This window comes from Miniopterus natalensis, chromosome 9 (genome assembly GCF_054644295.1).
Source record: "Miniopterus natalensis isolate mMinNat1 chromosome 9, mMinNat1.hap1, whole genome shotgun sequence".
NCBI classification, from domain to species: Eukaryota; Metazoa; Chordata; class Mammalia; order Chiroptera; family Miniopteridae; genus Miniopterus; species Miniopterus natalensis.
The window spans coordinates 59,235,771-59,257,312 of NC_142089.1; the positions used below are offsets into that span (position 1 = coordinate 59,235,771).

At 35.5% G+C, this 21,542-nt stretch overlaps 1 protein-coding gene across 3 annotated transcripts in view; it reads left to right on the plus strand.

Annotated features, from left to right (window-relative positions):
- FNBP1L (formin binding protein 1 like) overlaps positions 1–18,785 on the plus strand; it is an 88,116-nt gene extending 69,331 nt beyond the window's left edge. The window contains exons 10-15 of one of the 3 annotated variants that reach the window (XM_087820600.1): positions 7,326–7,435; positions 11,078–11,210; positions 11,581–11,675; positions 13,550–13,698; positions 15,094–15,252; positions 17,072–18,785. In XM_087820600.1, the coding sequence (XP_087676726.1) occupies positions 7,326–7,435; positions 11,078–11,210; positions 11,581–11,675; positions 13,550–13,698; positions 15,094–15,252; positions 17,072–17,253 (828 nt within the window). In that variant the 3' untranslated portion in view covers positions 17,254–18,785. Of the gene's footprint in view, positions 1–7,325; positions 7,436–11,077; positions 11,211–11,580; positions 11,676–13,549; positions 13,699–15,093 lie in introns of all 3 variants that reach the window. The other 2 variants (XM_087820599.1, XM_087820598.1) reach the window with 2 other exon arrangements.
- The last annotated feature ends 2,757 nt before the right edge of the window (positions 18,786–21,542 follow it).

The window sequence follows — 21,542 nt, forward strand, 5'->3', positions numbered from 1 at the left end:
TTAGTGTATTATGTACCTTTTTGGACTTCCCTTTTTCCTATAATGAAACCAACCTTTTTGCATCTAACTTACCTAATTCTGTATGTGGGTGATATTATAGGTAATTAATGACATTTTGAAAAGTCCTTGTGAATGAGTGTGCATTACACCTACAGACAATATGTAATAAGCAATAGAAATCATATTTGGGATTTCTATTGCCTGAATTTGAGGGTAGAATTACTATCTTTCTTCTCTATGATGATTGAGACTACATTAAATATTGTTACATAAATCATGAGAAATTATTATTTAGTAGCCATATTTTTGTGTAACCTTTTATGTATCCTACTCATTTAGTCTCCCAGGCCCAATTTCAATACTCTACACAGTATAGTCATGGGATATGAAGTAAATGTACTTCTATGAAAAATGTTTAGGTACTTAGAACTGTGAGCCCTAGAGAGTCTACAAGAGAAGCTTAAATATGTGACATAGTTACTCTTATTGGAAAAATTTATGGGCTAATTTTTATTACTATAGAACTTAAAAGTATCTACTTGGTCATTATTTCCACATACTGCTTTAACTTTAAATATTAGTATATTGGTTTTTTGGAGGGCCTAGTTCTAGAAAGCCCAAATCCTCCCACTTTTTAAATTATTTTTCATGGCAAAGAAAGAAGTGGTATGCAAGATAGATAATATGACAGACAAATCAGGGGGTTGGGGGGTAGAGGAAGAAGGAAAGTTCATTTCAGCCTTAGTGTTGAGAAATTTCTTTTTGATTGGTTACATATATTTCAAGAGTAACTCGTGGACATGTTTTCCTTCCATTTAAGAATTTTCTCAAAATAGAAAAATCCAAAAAGATAAGTTTTAAGAAGCCACGTCATGTGTTTTTACATGGACTTACATGTAAGTCCATTAAGTTTACAAAGTAAGTCATAGTTCCCCCCTCCCCCAGTTTTATTGAGAAATAATTGACATACATCGTTGTATAAGTTTAGGATGTGCAGCATGATGGTTTAAAAACGACTTACATATAGTGAAATGATAACCACAATAAGTTTAATTAACATCACCTCATATAAAATACAATAAAAAGAAAAGAAAAAATTATTTCTCCTTGTGATTACAACTCTTAGAATATGCTCAACAACTTTCTTATATATTGTATGGAAGAGAACTCACTACTCTTTCTACTAAATCACTTCTAGGCACTTTAAAAATTTTTTTAAAAATATGTTTTTATTGATTTTTTAGAGAAAGGGAGTAAGGGAAGAAGGGTGAGGGATGTTTAGAGAGAAACATCATCGACCAGCTGCCTCCTGCGCGCTTCCTACTGGGGATCCATCTGCAACTGGGTATGTGCCCTGACCCAGAATTGAACCAGTGACCTTAGTTCCTGGGTCAGCGCCCAACTGCTGAGCTCAACCGCTGAGCGACACTGGCAGGGCACTTCTAGGCACCTTTTATATTTCCACTAAAATAGCCCACCAAGTAAATTTCCTAAAGTAAATTAAATCCCCAGGTGATTATGTAAAAACAGTATTTTTATAGCCACCATTTTTTCCAGTTTTATTGAGAAATAATTGACATACATCACTGTATAAGTTTATGGTATACAGCATGGTGCTTTGATCTACATATATTGCAGGGGTGGGGAACCTTTTTTCTGCTAAGGGCCATTTGGATATTTATAACATCATTTGAGGGCCATACAAAATTAGTTCCTAGATTTATCAAATCTCAAGTCCTGCCTGTGGTTGCCTTGGCAGGGCCAAACGTTCCCCACCCCTGATATATTGTGAAATGACTAGTCTTAAATTTTCTTAGAGCTGATAAATCGTACCATTCAAAGCAGAAACTCTTGTTTCAAGTTATATTTGTTATGTCATTTTTCCTAAATACCTGCATTTTGGCTTTCTAAAAATTTATAATTTCTTTTTCTTAAAGAAAACCTAGTATGCACAGTTCCCAGTATCTTTAAGGATTTGAGAAATGTTATATTGGATCAGTATTTTTTAATCTGACCATAGTACCGGTAGACCTTTTCTGAAGAATGAGGGTCTATAATTTCCTTCAGGATCTAACTGTTAATGGACATTTGGTGCACACCCAAACTTAACTACTTAATATAGAAATGAGTACTTTTTACTCTGTAAGTACTTCATTTCGGCTTACTGGTTACCCCCCCCCCCTTTTTCCCGTTTATTCAGGATCTTATAGACTTCTAGAGCCGTTTTTGTAAGCTTTTATCTATCCAGAGTGCAGTTCTTAGAGAAATTTTCTATCTTTAAATCAAATACATCTAATAATATTAATTGCCTGATTTTCTTTTTAGCTCCCTTGTGTATTTATTAAGATATAGTGGGTATGTGAAAATTTCTAGTTATAAGTATATAATAATTACATATGAGAGTAAGGTGTTCCTGTATTGAACATGAATTACTTTATATATTTCTAATATTTTTACAAAGAACTTGAGTGTTTTGTATCTCCAGAATTTGATTAGCTAAACATTGAAACATCTGATATTTCAGTTATAATTATCTTGATGTTTTTTTCTAAAACATTAATACAGAAACTGGAAAAATAATTTGCATCACTTAGAAATTTAGCTGGTAAAAATTATAAAAGATAAATCAAATACCTTAGGTATTTTACTTCTTGTCCTGTATATAATTTTTTTTAATAACATTTAAAGAAGAGCATGAATATCTTTTTAAAATTTAAACCATTAAATCTTATCAGGATGTTGTGGTTTTGTTTCCTGAAACTACTGACAGTCTAAAGAATGTTAAGCTTAATTTGGAAAGATAATGGATAGCATATGTCATCTTTTCTTATCATTATAACTGTTAATATACATGGCCAATTCATCAGAGATAACGGGTAGATATTTTTGTCAGCTATTTGTTAAAATTCATATTTTTATATGAAATTCTACCCGACATCCCCCAGACTTTAAAATATTATGATTTAGAAAACAGGGAAAGATAAAAATTTTAGAGGCTGCTAACCAAATGCAATGAATGTGAAGCTTAACTTTGTAAGGATGTCCTGTGTATTCTGGGTCACAGGGATGTGTGTGTGTGCATTTGTGTGCTTGCATGTGTGTGTGTGTCTCATGTGTTTAGTTGGGATGCTAGGTGGATGCGATGCCAGTTGCAGAACCCTGCCAACCCACAGAATGTGTGTTATATATACATATGCCGTATATATAACTCTATGAGCGTATTCTGGCTATGTCATTTCATATTTTCAGAAAGACTTAAATTTTAACCAATTTTCTAAAAATTGAAGTTATACTTTTATAACTTCATTTTTTTATATTAAAGTTACATTTTTGTAACTATATTTTTAGTGTTGCTTTTCGAGCATGTAGATTTCAGAATAAAACCTGAAAAATAGAGGCTATATCTTCAAAGCAAAATTGAACCCACATACTTGTATCTTTTAGGATAATACGTATGGGAAACTTGAATCTAGGTGACTCGTTTATTATTTTGATAATAATATGATCTTAATGTGTCTGTACATTTTAAAAAGCACCTTAAAACTAAAGTAGAAATGTACCCTCACCTAAAACCTACCCTACAGTATTTTGAACTATAAAAATTCAGAAAATGGTGTTTTGTTTAATACATTGGAAAGAGCATTCTGTCTTTTTTAATACTTGGTGTAAGATATCTTTTAAAATGGCTAATGTTAGATATTTTATATTCAACTTTTCAAATATTAGGATTTTGAGAATGAAGAGCTATATAAGTGAAAATCACTTATGTAAAAATTCTCCTTTAAAATACATGATTACTGATAGAATGATTACTGTTTACTTTTGAGTTTTAGTTGCATATACAAAATATCTGCCCATTATCATCAGTGTATGTTTTTGGCTTTTTTTTTTTTTGCAAGTAATTTACTTTCCAAAAAATGTGCTTAAATTGTTTTTCTGGCATAATTGTTTGGATTGTGAAATGTACATGATTTTAATATTGTAAAAATATATATATAGGTTATTGCATCTTCTATATTACCGTTTCCTGTGAATAATTTGCCATTTCTTTCTGTTTTCCATTGAACTATTCAGTGGTCGGGGAAGATGGTAAGCCTTATGTGCTGATCTATATACTGTGCCGACATTAAATAATCTCAAATCATTGTTTTATTTAAAGTCAAAACAAGTGGTAAGGGACAGCTCCACATTGTCATCTTATGTGTTTTTTCTTTTTATAATTTAATCTAGATAGAGTCCAACAAATGCCAGTACCTCTTGATGCCATAAAAATTAAAAAATAATGTTAACCTGTAATCAACCCATTAAAATTTTTAAAAAATATATATTTTTATTGATTTCAGAGAGAGGAAGGGGAAGAGAGAGATAGAAACACCAATGATGAGAGAGTCATGGATTGGTTGCCCTCCTGCAACCCGGGCATGCGCCCTGACCAGGAATCAAACCATCTCCTGGATTGTAGGTTGATGATCAACTGCTGAGCCATGCAGGCCGGGCCCATTAAGTTCTTGACTGTTATTGAGTAGTCTCTGCCATGTTATCATGTTACAGAGAATAAAATTATAGTTAAACATTAATTTGAAAGTTATATGGTAGAACAAAAGCTTATTTTTATAGAAGGAAAATTAAACAAAAATGATTTCCCTTAACTCTTTTTTAATCCTCACCAGAGGATATGTTTATCGATTTGAGAGAGAGAGAGAGAGAGAGAGAGAGAGACACACACACACACATCAGTGTGAGAGAGAAACATTGATCAGTTGCTTCCCACACACCCTGACCAGGGATCGAACCCACAACTGAGGTATGTGCCCTGACCAGGAATCGAACCCACACCTGAAGTATGTGCCCTGACCAGGAATTGAACCCACAACCTTTTGGGGTACAGGATGATGCTCCAACCAACTGAGCCACCCAGCCAGGGCTTCCTGAACACTCTTTTTAAAAGTCACGTAAGTTTGATTTGTAGTTTATCATAAGAATCATTGGATTTTCCAAAAAGTAAGAACGAAAAATTTTCTACTAATTTATTATATAGTCAGTGCTTTCTTCTGCATTATTGAACAGGAATAAAAGCACAAATAGCCTAAATATTGTGTGTGTGTGTGTGTGTGTGTGTGTGTGTGAGAGAGAGAGAGAGAGAGAGAGAGAGAGGTTCCTTTACACATTTATTTCAGACAAGTTAATTGGAAGTACATTGTGAAAACCTAAGCTCAAAATTATTGGGTTCTTATATATGGTTTCTCATTTTTAGAAAATAAACCACCGTTTTTCAGACTCTTGCAATTTGGCCTTTTATGAATTCCTTAGTAGGTGAGGTTGTTAAATGCATCATAGGTCTTTACATCCATAGGAAAAAGAGCGGAGTTACTTCTCATATTCTATAGAAGAATAGGTTATAATGTGAAAATGAGATATTAGATATGCAAGTGTCTAGGTATCTACTTTTAATAAATTTGAGAACAAGGTTTGATTAGGGATAAGTGGAAATTTGGTAGCTTTACTTATAGGTAGTTTTGAGTTTATTCTAATACTGCCAAAGAAACCTCAATGGAATATATTTCTTCACTTTATTAAACAGTTTTTCAAAATTTTAAGACATATTTATTTATTTTAAAAAATATATCTTTATTGATTTCAGAGAGAGGAAGGGAGAGGGAGAGACAGAGATAGAAACATCAATGATGAGAGAGTCATTGATTGAGCCCGCAACCCGGACATGTGCCCTGTCCGGGAATCGAACCCCGATCGCCTGGATCCTAGGTCGATGCTCAACCGCTGAGCCACGCCCTGCCGGGCAAGACATATTTTAAAAAATATAAATTAGAAAGTTTTATCCTTGGCACATATATAATAGTTTTCAAAACCTGTACTACAAATTAGGTTAAAACTGACAACATAATGATAATTGACTACTTAATTTTCAAGGATAGGAAAATTTGCCATTTATTCATTTATGTCAGATTTGGTTGATTGACAGATTTTTATGTGTGGCGACTGGTAGAGTAAAAAACAACAGCCGCTTAGATAAGATGTCCTACTTCTTTTTAGGCAAGCTTGTTGAATGTCCATAATGTGTAGGCCATTTGGGAAAATTTTAGAGATTCAGCTATTAATTATATTTGATCATGGCTCATCCTAAAAGTGGGTGTTCTCCTATTTTAAAGTAAGAGAAGCATTCTTCTACATGGTGAAATAAAGCTTTTTAGCTTATGTGATAGGCACAAGTGGCCCAAAGAGCAAGGGTGCGTTTATTTTGGGAGCTCCCTTCAGCAACACTTTAAAAACTGAACTGTGTATTCTTAAAATCACCATTTTCAAAAGAAGGATGAGACAGGTGTCATCAGCTTTTGGAGGATATAAAAAATATGTAAATATGGGATTATATGAAATGGACTCAGTAGTTGCTAATACTGGCTCTGTTATATAATCTCAAATAGGGTAACTAAAGTAACAGTGATTAACATTTAAGAGGCGAATGACATCATTTGAATCAGAAATTCACATTTAACTACTAGCACTTTTCTTAAATGATAGTCTTTTGAATATCAAAGCATTAAAAAATTTTAAAACATGAAGCATACTTCCAAAAGAAGGGTTGTATCTATCTTTGGACTATATCATTCTTTCAGGAACAATTGAGGTGTGTATTATTTGGTTGTATGAAAGGATAATTGAAAAAGACTCCTTATTGGAATATAATATCTACTTAAATTTCACTTAGTGGGTCTTTTGCTTTTTAATGATCAAGTGTGTTTTGGTTCTAAAGAATAGAGTGGTTTAATAAGTGTGATCATTCAAAGACTATATGTAATATGAACATTTCATTAATTAGATTGTCTTTATGAGGTAAGTGGCTTCCTTAATTCAGTTTTGTAAACTTCACCTTTTCAGTCTGAACATTTGTAATAATCTGACTGGGATTGTGGTGATATGTTTCATATGAAACAATAATTTGTATAGATGAGAAATGTTATGTGTTTCCATTTGTTGTGACTGTAAGAAGGTCCGTATGTATTTATTTGAACTTTGCCAAGACCTGGGAATAATGTGATACTGGTCATTACCTATTAACTGTATCTGGTGGTATTTTTACCATCCTATTTCATGACTTTATAAACTGACTGGAATTTGAGCCCTTTTGTTAATACAGTTGTTTTAATTAACAAACACATATCTATGTAGATTTCTTTTTCTTAAAAGGGTTGTTCGGAGCTAATTTGAAATTAAACTTAAATTTGACATTTTTATTTTATAGCTGGTACATATAAAAAATGAAATTTATTGAAAATGTCTTTTATACTCATTTAGATTCTCTTTTTCAGGGCACAGCACTAGAAGATTTCAGTCATCTGCCACCAGAACAGAGACGTAAAAAACTACAGCAGCGTATCGATGAACTTAACAGAGAACTACAAAAAGAATCAGACCAAAAGTATTTTTCCATTAAGTTCTTTCTACCATTATTATTCCTTTTAGGGTCTACTTTGAATGATGTGTTTAAATGTGATATATAAAAAGTTTAAAAATCATTCATCCTAATTGAAGTATCTTTTGAGGGAAAAATACACTTCAAAATGTTAGAAAGTTTTATAATTGCCATGTCACAAGTAAAAATGAAATGTTAGAGTGTCTTGGGTTGCAGATTACTTGTTGGAGCTGATAGTATATATTTATGCCTTCCAAAAATTTACAGAATCACTTGGTGACTCATTTTTGAGACTAGTTCCACTAATGCTAACCACCTCTTATGCTTGGATAAATTTCATTTTGCTTTGGTATATAAATTGAGTTCAGTAGAAACCTGAAGCTATAATTATTTCATTGGCAGCAAAATATGTTGGTAAACAGTGCTTGATTACTGTGTCTTCAGTTCATTCACTCAAAGCTTTAGGTTTTTTTTCAGTTTTATAAAAAGATTCCTGTATTTCAGTTTTGTTTTAATGAACATAGAGAGTTATGATGAATAAAGGGTTGTTACAGTGAATTGGTGACTTACTATCTGCATTTACACTGAAGATAAAATTGGAGTTTAAGGTCTGGCATGAGTGATTAAAGATGGTTAAGAATTATATACATCAGGTATGATTGTGTGCTTAATCATAAATGAAATAATGGCATTCCAATTGGTTTTCGTCATTTGTGGCAGTTAGGCTCTATATAAAGTCATTGTGAACACCGAATTAGGGAATACGAGACAGAAAATACAGGGCTCTAGTTACTAGCCTCTGGTCACAATATTTGTGTCAACTGATATATACATAACCTTGTTTTATGTGTTTTTCTTTAAAGGCACATTTTAAAATAATATATATTATTGATTCATTAACTTTGAACTCAGGGCTAACATCCTGGTAGCTCATGCCTGAACAGAGCTTATATAACATGTATTTTCTCCATCTGGCACCTCACAGTCTTCTTGCTCTTAGGAACACTAGATAGCACTTCAGCACTATGCTTACGGGCTATTTTAAAGGGAAAAATCACCAATAATGAGTACAAAAAGGACACTTGTTTAGAGTATCAGAGCAGAAACAAGAAGTTAGAGCATCTTCTTGTTTGACCTCAGCTGAGAATGTGCACATGCATCAGATGACTCAAACTTTTCTCCACTCTATGCACGTCTAATGATTATGAACGTTCCAGTTGTCTTCCTTTTGGGGTTACAAATCAATTTTAGCAAGTGGGCAATTCACAAATAATGGAATCTGCAAATAAGGAGGATCAGCTGTGTTAGTATAACATTTTTTATTGAGGTATATTTGACATATTAGCTTCAGGTATACAGCATGACTGAATATTTGTATATATTGTAAAATGATGACCATGATAAGTCTATTGAATATTCATCACCGTATGTAGTTACAAAAATGTTTTTTTCTTGTGATGAGTATATCTACTCTCTTAGCAACTTTCATATATACGGTACAGTATTACTAACTACTAACTGTGCTGTATATTATATCATTAAATAATTTTTAAATGTTAAAATATTTCTTACTAGATCAACATGTAACTGGCCTCTGGAAAATTATAACATATAATGTAATATTTAGGACTTACTATTGTAATAGACTGCCAGGACTGTAGAAGATATAAAAATGAATAAACGTGGTTCTGATCCTGATAGACTCACATTTTAGCTGAGAAAGATCAGACTCTGAGATTCACTTTGTATACAAGCTGGATTATAATAGCTGCTAATAGAGATATAAAGTTCTGGGGGAACCTGGAAGGGAAAATAATAAATTCTTACTGAGATAGTTAAGACAAACGTCACTGGGGGAAGAGGAAGGGAGGTGGTGTAGGAAACTAATGTTTATTGAGGGATTATGATGTACTAGGAAGTGAGCCCAGCATTTTACATGGAGTGCGTCATTGAATTCCTCAAAATAGCCCTCTGAAGTTGTTGTTCCTGTTATAAAGGTGGAGAAATTGAGTATCAAATATATCCATAATGTGTCTCAGATTAGGAAGCTGGTAAATGTCAGAGTTGACATCCAAACACTAGCTGGTTTGTCTCTAGAACATTGGAATAGACCTTGACGGGAGAGTAGGGTTTTGTCAGACAGGAGATTAGACAATAAGGGGAGAGTAGGAACATTTAAGGAAGAGGGGAAAATAAAAATAAAGGCACAGAAATGTGAGTGTTCTTGCATGGCCTGGAACTGGCTCTAGACCAGGGAGACTTGATTAGAAATTGTGTGGAGTGTAGTAGCAGAAGATGAGGATGAAAAGGCATAGGGTAAATTATGTAAAGTGTTGAATGCTTTTTTTGTAGAATTCTGTAGGTATTGAAGAGCCACCGAACGTTGTTGAGAGAGTGGGTGATATTATCACCTCTATAAAGAAAGATAATTGAAAACTGTACGAAGAACAGATTGTATAGGAAAAGTCATTGGCATTAGGGAGACCAATTAAAGGACTTTCAATAATCCAGGTGAGAGATGTTGGCCTAAATTAAGCCATGTCTTGGGATTAGAAAGGAGTGGATTATAAGAGTTGTTTCAAAGGCAAAGTAGGTCAAACTTGTCACCTGATTGGACGTCCAAGAAGAGAAAAATGGAGGCTTTGTACCTCAGAAATACAGATTAAGACTTAATTAGAACAGTAAGAAAAAATAAATTTGGGGCAAACAAAATGGTTTTGTTTATGCTGAATTTTGAAATATTTGAAAATCTATATGGAAGTATCTAATTGGATTTGGAATTCAAAGCTAGAACTTAGGACAGAAAGGAATAGAGATATATATTTGAGTATCATCTAATGATAGGTGTATTAAAGCAATGATTCAATTATATCTCAGTAGAACTGGAAAATACAAAACAATAAGATCATTCTGAAGGAGGAGTGTAGGATGAACAAGGAGAAACCTGTGTCATTTTATGTAACATGCGTTTAAAGGATGAACAGAGGGGGAGAAGGAGCTAGTGAGGGAGATTGGGAGAAGCAGAGTAAAGAGAAGACGTATCCTCCAGGAGATCGGGAAGGAAAGGGGTGTTGAGTGGAAGTCAGTACTGTCAGTTGTTAGAGCCCAGGAGAGCTGATTGAGTCATAATCTGTTGTTATGATTAGTGAAGAGGAGGTGAGGAACTGAATTTAGAGGTAGAAGGGCAAGTTAAAGATGCATTTCTATTTCTAGTATAGATGGGTGGGAGGACAGTGATGCCGTGAACTAAGAAAAGGTGGAATAATGTGGATGGGAATTTGAGTTTGATTTGGGATATGATGAGTTTAAGAATATTGAGGAATATCTTCCAGCCTTTGATTAAATATACATGTATAGGGATTTTATTTATATACATATATATATATATAAAATAAAAATTATATGTCTATAAAATCTCATTTAGGAAGCAAGAATGAGAAATTAAATATTTATTTTTTGATATTTCAGATGATTTAAAAGGGCTGTCTCCATAAATTGCAAACTCTGTATACATTATCAAATTATCTTTAATCAGGTAATATTTAACTAAACTTAAAGAGATGTGAATCCTGAAAATGAAACAAAGGTCTTTTATCTGTGAACATACAGAGTGAATACTTAATTTTATGGCTTCTTTTTTGTTTTCAGAGAAGCACTCAACAAAATGAAAGATGTGTATGAGAAAAATCCACAAATGGGGGATCCAGGGAGTTTGCAGCCTAAATTAGCAGAGACCATGAATAATATTGACCGCCTGCGAATGGAAATCCACAAGAATGAGGTAGATTTGTTATTTAGCAATTGTCTGAGATAAATTCATCTGTATAAACTTCATTATGATAGATTAGTTTTTGCTAGAATTATCTTCAAATATTTAATTTTAGGGTTCATGATCTAAAAGTAAGGTATCATACGGTATATAATGTTTAGTCCCTTATTGAAGTTTTTTAATTTAAAACATTATATAAAACTAAACATTTAAACTTTTATTATTAGACATAAAGTTTCATCATTGACCAAGTTGGAATAAAGGTTTCCCTTCTCTAAGAACTACATAATCATAAAAATGCAAAGCATATTTTAAATGTAGAATATCTTATGAGCTTTTAAAAATATTTATTAAGCTTAGTTTTACTTATTTTTTTCTTAAGGCATGGCTCTCTGAAGTTGAAGGCAAAACAGGTGGGAGAGGAGACAGAAGACATAGCAGTGACATAAATCATCTTGTAACACAGGGACGAGAAAGGTCATTTTTTGTATTTTATTTGTATTTCTTCTTTTCTACCAAACTTTTCTCACTTTTTTTTCCAAACTTCATATAATTTTTTTTCTTTCTTCATTTAACAAGTTTGGCTTTTAATAACATCAGTCCTTTGAACCTAAATTTTCTGTTTCTTTATAATAGCTATAGGTGAAGTATCAAATGTCATATTGCTGCACAGTTCTAGTTTGTCATGCACCCCAAAGCAGAGATGGGAACATAGAAAGTTCTTGGAGCTATAGTCTGGAGGCATAGGTTCCTCAGGCCTGGGAAGAATCCCTTAAAGTAGATGGAGTTGGATAGCTAATGCCAGAGAAAAATTTAACTGTCACCTTGCTCAGTTTTGTGAAAAATCTGTATTGTTAGTTTGGACCAGAGCTTCCAAAAGACATTTTGCTAAGTTTCCATACTATTTGTGACATTTCCCTTTTTATAATATGTCTTTGTCTTTTTTATAATGAAGTCCAACAAATTAAGGTTCACCTTAGAGAAGAACTTGAGAGATCTTGATTTACCACTTAATTGTATTATAATTTGAGCAAGTTAATTTTTAATGCTGTCTGAGCCTCAGTGTCCTCAAATGTAGAGATTAAAATACCCCTTATACAGGGTTATTAGTAATAAATGAAGTAATGTACATAAAGCACCCAGTAGTAAAATACCTGCTTATAGTATGTTCTTGACAAATATTAGTTCCTCCTCCTCTCCATGATCATTTTTTGAAAGAGTACATATCTTCAGTATATCAAGAGATACCCCAAAATATACTGGGTTTTGTCAGGTAAAACCTAGATTTTAATAATCTTTTCAGCTTCTGTTATTTAAGAACATGTCTTCAGGGCACACTGAAAGTACTGCTAAATCTAATCATGTAGATTTCCCATTATAATCTTAGTCATTTGATTCTTTAGCAAAATTATTACCATTTTTCTCTCTGATTTAAAAAGTTTTGAAGAAAAAAATGCCTTTGGATTACCTAGTTTTTTGGGTTTTCTAAGTTATGAACTTTCCTGGTATCATGATTAATTGGAAGTTAACTTTATTAGGAACTTTGGGTTTTTAGTGACAGAATGAAATACTGCCCATGCTGGCTTAAACTAAAAAGGGATTTTATCAGCTGACTTCAGGGAGAGCTTAGTCTAGGAGCTCAGGTGCTATATACTCAGGATTCAGTTCTCTCTACCTCACAGTTCTGCCTTCCACTGTATTGGCTTCATTTTAAGGCTTCATATGGTAATCTTTCTAAGCTCTAGGCTCATATTTCTCCAGGTTCAAGTCCAGTGGAAAAGGAAGGGAGCTTCTCTTTCAACAGTCCCAAGCAGAGGTTTCTGCGCATCTTATATCTGACTAGGTTACAGACCAACTTGTGAACTCATCACTCTGGCCATACAAGTGCTGTGTTAAGATGGGCCCTCTGGAGCCAGGACAGAACAATCCACCTGAAACCTGTTAACTGAACATGATTGTGGGTGGGTCCCCTAAGGAATTTTTAGGTCCTCTTGCCAAAAGGGGTGTGTGTGTGATGCATCCAGGATGATGAAAGACAAGCATCCAATACATGTGTACATTTTCCCTGGACCTGGTGATTGTGAGACATATTCACTGAATACATGCCGTGTGTCTAGAACATTGTAGTCTTTTAATTTGTTAATTTCAGGAAATTCAACAAAGAAGCATTTTGTTTTAGAAGCAATTTGTAGATAGATAGATAGAATCAGTGTTTAAGAAAATAAAAATTGAATTTGGAACTATATCATTGGTACTTAATTCTCTGAATTGATCCCAAGATCAGCTTGTAGACAATATATAAAGTTCCCATGTCTGTGATACTTGATCAGAGATAATTTTATGTTTTATAGTCCTGAGGGAAGTTACACTGATGATGCAAATCAGGAAGTCCGTGGGCCACCCCAGCAGCACAGTCACCACAATGAGTTTGATGATGAATTTGAAGATGACGATCCCTTGCCTGCTATCGGACACTGCAAAGCTATTTACCCTTTTGATGGTATGATTTTTCTAATACATTATATATGATAACATTGGTTCCTTAAAGTCTACATATAAGGGTCATGTACTTTAGCGCCCTCAGCTAAATAATATATTGTCAGATAATTATAATCCTAGTTCATTAGTATGAACATTTTCGTTTAACTGTATTACAGATAGAAATTTTTCTTCCATACATGAAATTGAAAGAAAATTACCTATGTTATCAGTATTCTAATACAGATTATTATTTAATTACCAACTTTGGTCGATACAGAATTTCCCCCAGAGATCTTACTAATGCTGCCATGTACTCATTAAAGTTGAAGCAGCGTGAGCATGCACCCTAACCCCGGCAGTGGAAGGCTGGCAGATGTCACTTTCAAGCTCTTCCTTTAACTTGCTAACATTGGGAGACAGGTAAATGGCATAACTGAATGCCACCACCATACCCTGACTGTAGGCCACATTTCCAGGCAAGGGAAGGAGAGAATATGGTAACTTTTGACTCTGCCATCTTTTCCCCTGTGATAGTTGGATGACAAATCATGTGAGGGGAGGAAGTCATTGTGGTCCTCTTCTGCAGACTTTTAGTTACCCTTGCCTCTCTTGTGGGAAAAGGACTGGAAAACCCTTTTCCTTACATCACAGAGGAGCACAGTAACACCTTTACAAATAAGTTGTTATAAAATGGTATGCGAATAACATCCTTTCCCACCCATCCATTGTATTGGTGTTAAAACTGAGTAAAGTCTTTAGTAACTCCTCATTGTAAGAAAATATTAAGTGAGATCTTGCTATAATGTAATCTAGTGAATAGAGAAGGAATTTTGCACATGTTAAATAAAGATTCATTTGTGAAATTAGTTACTGCTGAGCAGGTTGGGAGGGTTGGGGATTGGGAGGAAAGAGCCCTGAGGCTGATGAGGTTTTGAAGGAAGTTTGTGCTTTGTGGCAATAACCATTCTGCTTCTACCATCACCAGAGCTGATGTTTTTCTCTCTGCTCTTTTTAAATTACATTCTTTCCACCCTCTTACTGTCTTGCTACTATTTTCCTGATCCACATCTCATGAATTTTCTAGATAGCAGCACCACTCAAGTTTGGGAAAGAAACTGAAGTAGTGAAATAGGAATTAGAGTACTCTTGCAAGCCATATAATGTCATTGTGGCCTATATTTCATCTGTTGCGTGGGGGTAATATTGACGCCAGTCTGAGAGTTCACATGAGAGAATGTATATGAACGTGTTGGGTAAACTACAGAGTATTGGAGTGATGTTGCTGATGAGAGTCAGTGTGCCTAGGCACATTGAAATTTAGTAGGGTTTCATGTTTTTTGTGTGTTATCTGTAACTTTTATTCGAAATTATCGCTGTGCTTAAATTATGCTTGAACCATGAAAACTCTCCCTAGGACATAACGAAGGTACGCTGGCAATGAAAGAAGGTGAAGTTCTGTACATTATCGAGGAGGATAGAGGCGATGGCTGGACTAGAGCTCGGAGACAGAGTGGTGAAGAAGGCTACGTTCCCACGTCGTACATAGACGTAGCCCTAGAGAGAAACAGTAAAGGTGCAGTAACTTACATCTAACTAACCCGGCAGCTCTGTCACGTAGGAACGATTCCTTAAAATGAAAACACACTCGACAGGTGGGGAAACATCAGAAAACTTAAAGGGTATCCAAGATTTACTGTTCACTGTGTGAGCTGAATGTAGGCTCGATCTTAAAGATGTCAGTTTACCACAAGAAACTGTTCTTGTTGATGCTTTGCCATGAGTGATGTTGGTGTGGAGCTTAACTGATGACTTCTGCTTTATGTCTTGCTTAAGTCTGTGTGAAGGATTTGTGTTTTTCTGCCTAATAAAAAATAGAATTTGACCTATTGGGCAGGAATCCATAGATAAAAGGTACCCCCCCCCCAACATACATATACACACACTTGGCTTCAGAAAACACAGTGATTAGTGAATTCAAATAATAACTGCTATGAAAAGCTATAAACAGCCAACTTCCAGGGAGTGGTTCAGTGCAGGAGTTTGAATTGAGCTATAGTCTCCAGGAAGACAAGTAGTAATAGTTGGCTAATGGGATAAAATAAGAATATAGCTGTTTTCATTTTCCTATTAATTCTGGTTTCCTAAAGGAATAAAGCACCTAGCACAAAGTCTGTTGTAGCAGTAGGCGGGCCAAGAGACCTGCAGGATAAATCCACCTGGTCTGGCTCTTGGTTGAATAAAATGACTTTCTTTTGAGACCTGATAATATTTTCAGGCTTACTAGTAATTTTCAGTAATGCACAAGCTCCCTTTCAAATTAATCTAATGCTTGTATTTTTATCTTGAGAATGTCTTTTGGGAAATACCACTTTCATGATTATTTAGCAGCTATAATAGGAAAATAGATTTAAAATAAGCTAACATAGAGAGGAGATCTTGAATGGAGGAGAAGTACTGGCACATTTTACTTTAAAAGGAAAAACTACTTTTTTGACTGGGTTGAGGAGGATATCTGTTCTACCATTTAGAACATGTCCTCATTTTAGCTTGATCATCAGTTATTAGGATGAGTTCTTTTTCTCCAATTAATTTCAGTAAGCATTTGTTGGTAGCACTGTACCTTCAAGGGTTGTGCAGTGCTAGTTGTGCTGGGAATGAAGTGAGGAAGCAGCTACGAAACTTGTCTTTGATTTTGCTCGTGTTCCAAGTTTTTCGGGTGTTTTCAGTAGCTGACTATAAAATGCTTTTAGGAACATTTAGGGTGGACACTTTAAACTGAACACCCCTTTTGGTCTTACCAAAGGTCTTCAGTAATTGTTCTTTTCTTTTTCCTCCTGGACTGCAGGTTCCTGAAGAGGGTTTCTGAGGAAATGGGCAAGATGTTGAAGGAGGTTACATGCAGCTGCTTTTGGGGGGAGGGTATTAGAGTTGTCAGGCTCAGCGAGAGAGTGAGAGAAGCAAGTTGCATGAGTGCATGCAGACATCATTATTTTTTTACTAACTTCATTAGCATTTTCATACATTGTTTTAAAAAATCATTAAGTCCTTAAATTCCTTATTCACAGTTATTTACATGAAGGAAAAAAAAGCTAACAATGGCTAACCTTTTTTCCATTTATTTTACTGATGTCCAAATCAGAAAGAATGCAGAGCTGTTGAATTTGTCTTACATTTGGCTGTCCCACCAGCACCATCTCTATCCCAGCTGTTTTAATTGGCTTTTAGATCCATCGTCTGTTGGAACCCTTGTCATTTCTCAGTGTCTGCCTGCGCCACTTCTGTGTTTGCTTAACGTCCTGTTGCATGTGTAGAGTGACCGGGCTCGACTTTTCAGGCATGTCTTTATAATCCCTTGTTCTTGTCAAAGCCTTAGTTTTGTTTTACATTTGTAGTGCAGATCACTTTGTCAAACATCTCCAGCACTAATGTTTCCATCCCATTGTGTGTGTATGCTGCTATAACTTCCCCACTACAAACATTCCAGTTTTGGCATTATGAAGAAGTAGTTTGTGAACCTGAAGCATCTATGATAAGAAAAAGAAAACATCTATGCTCTAGCCTACAGCCCAGTTGAAAGAACTCTTTGAAGCATGATACATCTTCAGCACCTCAATCTGGGAAGAATCTATAGTCAGCACTGAAATCCTGGCATAATAAACACAGAAGATACTCACCACCTCAAGACAAAGGACTGTTGTCAGAAGTCAGCTGCTTCCATTCAAATGCTGCCTTAAACTAGAGTGCCTAAATCTGTTGATTGCCAACACTACCACTACAGTATCCCACAAAGGGCTTTGTGTGTCAGCTCAGTGTGACCTCCTTTAACTCTGCAGGGCTGCTGCAGCTGCCGATGTAGCCTCGGTAGGTGGCTTTTAGAGCTCTACCGCGTTTGACGGTGCATCTTCGAATTTATGCACCAGATTAAGACATGTTCGAGTCCATTTGACTTTACTCAGTGTTTTTATGATGAAGTTTTATGGACCCCCCATTGTCTTTTAATTTGGGGTTACCATGTTCTCATTTGATTATTACAGTGATAGTCTGTTTCCAAGTGATGCTTTTGTTTGAACCAGATAAAAGTTAGTGAAACTTTGTAATGATCTATGTGCACTTTTACTTGTAAAATGGAAATTTCTGTATGTTTATACTTGTAAATATAATTGTCATTAGTGCCCTATTGCTCATGTTGTCCTGCCTCGCATTTGTGGTTCTGTTAATGACTTGTATCTTAACTAATTTCTTAGTGATGTTTAATAGGGAGATGGGCGGGGGTGGGGGATATTTCTACCAATGGAAGCTTCATTAATTTGGTTCTTTACTGTTTTGGGGGAAGAAAGAGAACGTGAAATGGTCTGTGTATTGTTGGATTTTAAGCAATATTTTAGAAGCTGTGTGACTGCTTTAATAATTTTTTCCCCAGTGTTTGATTCGTACTACCAGTTATATACTAAGGCTGAATGACAATTGTGTGAAAGTTAATATCTTCATAAGATCGATTATGCCCCTGTTACACAGCTGACGTATAGTGTATTACTTTTGAGGCTAGTAAACTATAAAACTTAGATTTTGAATCTCGTTACAGGGTTATTTATATAATGTGACATTATTCAATACTGACAGACTACATAAAGTAGTTTTAAATCCTAGTGCTATTTGTATTTGAAAGGTTAGCAATGAGGAGGAAATGTGATCTGGCTGTGTTTGTCTTCTGTACAAAGCCTGAAGTGCTTGTGTGTGTTTGGCCGGCAGCCACAGAGGGCAAAGTTTAAGGTTTTCGTGTAAGGACTAACTGTTCTTTTCAGGCTACTCTTTGTTTTTCTAAAAGCAGGATTTGCCTCTGTAGGAGGCAAGTTCCTTCATGTGGAATAGTGCAACCTGTATATGGGTTATTACAGTAGGACAGACATTTGTACTTGCACAGTTTAAATCATTCTTAAATCATTCTTAAATTTTGAACATGTGAATTGTCCAAAACTTTAATTTTTCAATAATTTTTACTCTTTTTGTGCACATGTTGATTTCTTAATGGTAAATGCTTTGTTTAAGATAGTGTTCTCTGTTGAGAATATTTTCATGGAATAAAACAATCTTTTCATGGTCGGTTAAGGTGTATAGTGTGTTATCTCTTATTGCTATGTGAACTAAAGACTTTGCTCTTGAATGTGCTAAGTTCCAGATAATACAAAGTAGATGACAAGTCACATAGTGGAAACATCTGCGCTTTTTTGCAAAGCAGTTTTGGAAATTTTATTCTAGTTTTTAGTTGCACTCAAGCTTTCCTAAAGGAAAAAATGTTAGTATTTCTTTACAGCGAATTTAGGTTGAGTGTAGTAATCTGGATTTTTAAATTTCTGTTCTATAGTAGCTATGCTGCACAGACTTTCCTTGTGCACCACCTCCTTGTCTGCATCCATGAGGACTCTCCCAGTGCCACACAGCTTGACTTAGCTACACACTGGTCAGCATTTCCTGTGCTTCTGCCTGAATTTCTGACCAGTTAGAGCCCCCTTGTCTTCTGTTTGTCATAAGTAGTACCATATCTGTCATTTTAGGAAGTTTTAATTTCACAAGATTCAGCTTCTTAAAAGGGCAAATAGGAAACTATGAGTGGTTACTTGGTCCTGAACAATGAGGGATTGTAGTTGTTGAGGTGAAAGTTTAGAGATCCATGCCAAGCTGGAAGTAAGGACACACGCAAAACACAACAGTAAGAAAAGTGTCAACAAAAAATCTCAAAATGAAAAGGGCTTTTACTGTCTGAACTAAGATCAAGGAAGTCAAATTCTATTTGTTAGGGAAACATAATATCCTTATAACAATATTCACAAAAGCAAAAGTATCTTTAGCCTTGTTGAAAAGATAGATTTTCTTTGTGAGGAAGGTATCAGGTGAAAAATGATAGACACCAAACCTATTTCAATGAGCTCATATACCTGGGATCAAATATATTCCTGAGTCTAGTCACTGTCAGTAATCTAAGAAACTATAGAAAGTATAAGAGATGCCAAAAGATTGGGGGCTGAAGAGTAAATTCAGGATAAAATGTAATGGACAACTGACCTAGGTCCTAAGAATAACATCAAATTAGCCTCATTCCTTTCTTTAGATACAAATGGGGATCTTTACAGACATAATTGTCTTGATTTCAGCACAATTTTAGTATCTGACAAGATTTCTTACTCAGTTTTGTGAGTAAGATGGTGATAGCATTGTAGAGAATGGGAGTTTGGAGCAAGCTGATTTGGTAAAGCCAGAGTGTCAACCCTGAGAACTTATTGTGGAAAATTGTATATATATTATATATTATATATATATATATATAATATATATATATGTATATATATATATACACACACACACACGCACACTATGAACCATAATAAAATAAACATAAGTCTATCATTCAACTTAAGAAGTAGAAAATTACTAACTCCCTCTTCAAAGATAACCGTTATCCTGAATTTTACCTTTATTGTTTTGTTTTCATAGTTTTTCCACATGGGTATTTTTTTCCTAAACCCGATTAACTCCCCATGTTTTTGAGCTCTGTAACGATTGTGTCATACTCTATATGAGCAGGGCTGATATTTAGCCCCTGCACACTGATACAGCTATAGTTTATGCTAAGTACTGAAATATTTCCACATTGGTTGGTAAATAGTAATTCCAAAAAGTGGTAAAACTGGTTAAGCATGTAAGTTCTGGTACGTGTTGTTTATCTCAAACCATGCATGACACCCTGCGATGCATTTCTTGTTCCAGCACTGAGGATAGGGCTGAAGGGCTTAACCATAGGTTTACTATTATTTTGGGTTGGGGGAATCCTCTCTGGCTTCATAAGCTCTTGAGTGGGAGGAGGACCTGGGCAACCAAGTTGAGGGAGACCTCTGTTCATCCTCGAAAGAAATGCTTTATCCTGCTCAAGGGGACACTGAAAGAGAGTGTGGGTAGGCACAGGTGTTTGGGGACACAGCCCCTTGTGTAGTAACGGCCCTTTGGCTGGTTTTTTAAAGTTTTATTTGGCAACTTGTTCTGTGGCAGAGGGTGGCCTGTCTTGTGTGTTGAAGGAGGTGTGAGGAGAGGACTCCACCAGGACTCTGTGTAATACACCGTGGAGGGTGCTCTCCAGCAAGGGACAACACAACTCCTGCTTTGTTCTCCAGCCTCTGCCCTTGGCTGGTCTCCAGATGGGAGTGTCAGATTGTCTTCTCTGCTTCTACAAGCCCACCTTTCCCCTCAGTCTCCTGGTCTGACCAAGCTACTCGGACTCTGGTGTGATCTGAGGAAAGCTGAAGTCATTGTATGACAACCTGATGCAAAGGAAGATGATGGCTCTAAGGCTGCAGGATTTAACCGTAGGGTGATCATTTTAAAGTTTTGCCTTAAAAAATGTCAGGATAACAAGCTGCTTCTGCGGATGAATTGGCAGCAAAGTTCCCAGATGCTGTTAAGAAAGTAAGGAGAAAGACTACCTGCCTGAACAGGTTTTGAATGCAGATCAAAGTGCCCTAATCTGGGGGGGGGGGGGGGGGGGGGGGATGCCACAAAGGGAATTTATTAGTAAGAGAAAGCACCAGGGTTTAAGGCAGGACCAGGTTAACGCTGTTTTGTGTAAATGCAGTCTGGTTTATGATCAGGATAAAGCTGGTGACCTTTGAGCCTCAAAGGGGGAAGATAAACACCAGCTGCCAGTCTTTGGTTGTACACCAGTAAGGCCTGAACAAAGAGAACCCCTTTTCTGGATTGGTTCCATCAATGCCTCGGCCCTGAAGTCAGGAAGTACCTTCCAGGTGAGGGACTGCCGTTTAAAGTTCTTTTGATACTGGACAGTGCTCTCGGCCACCCAGAATTCCCTGAGTTCAA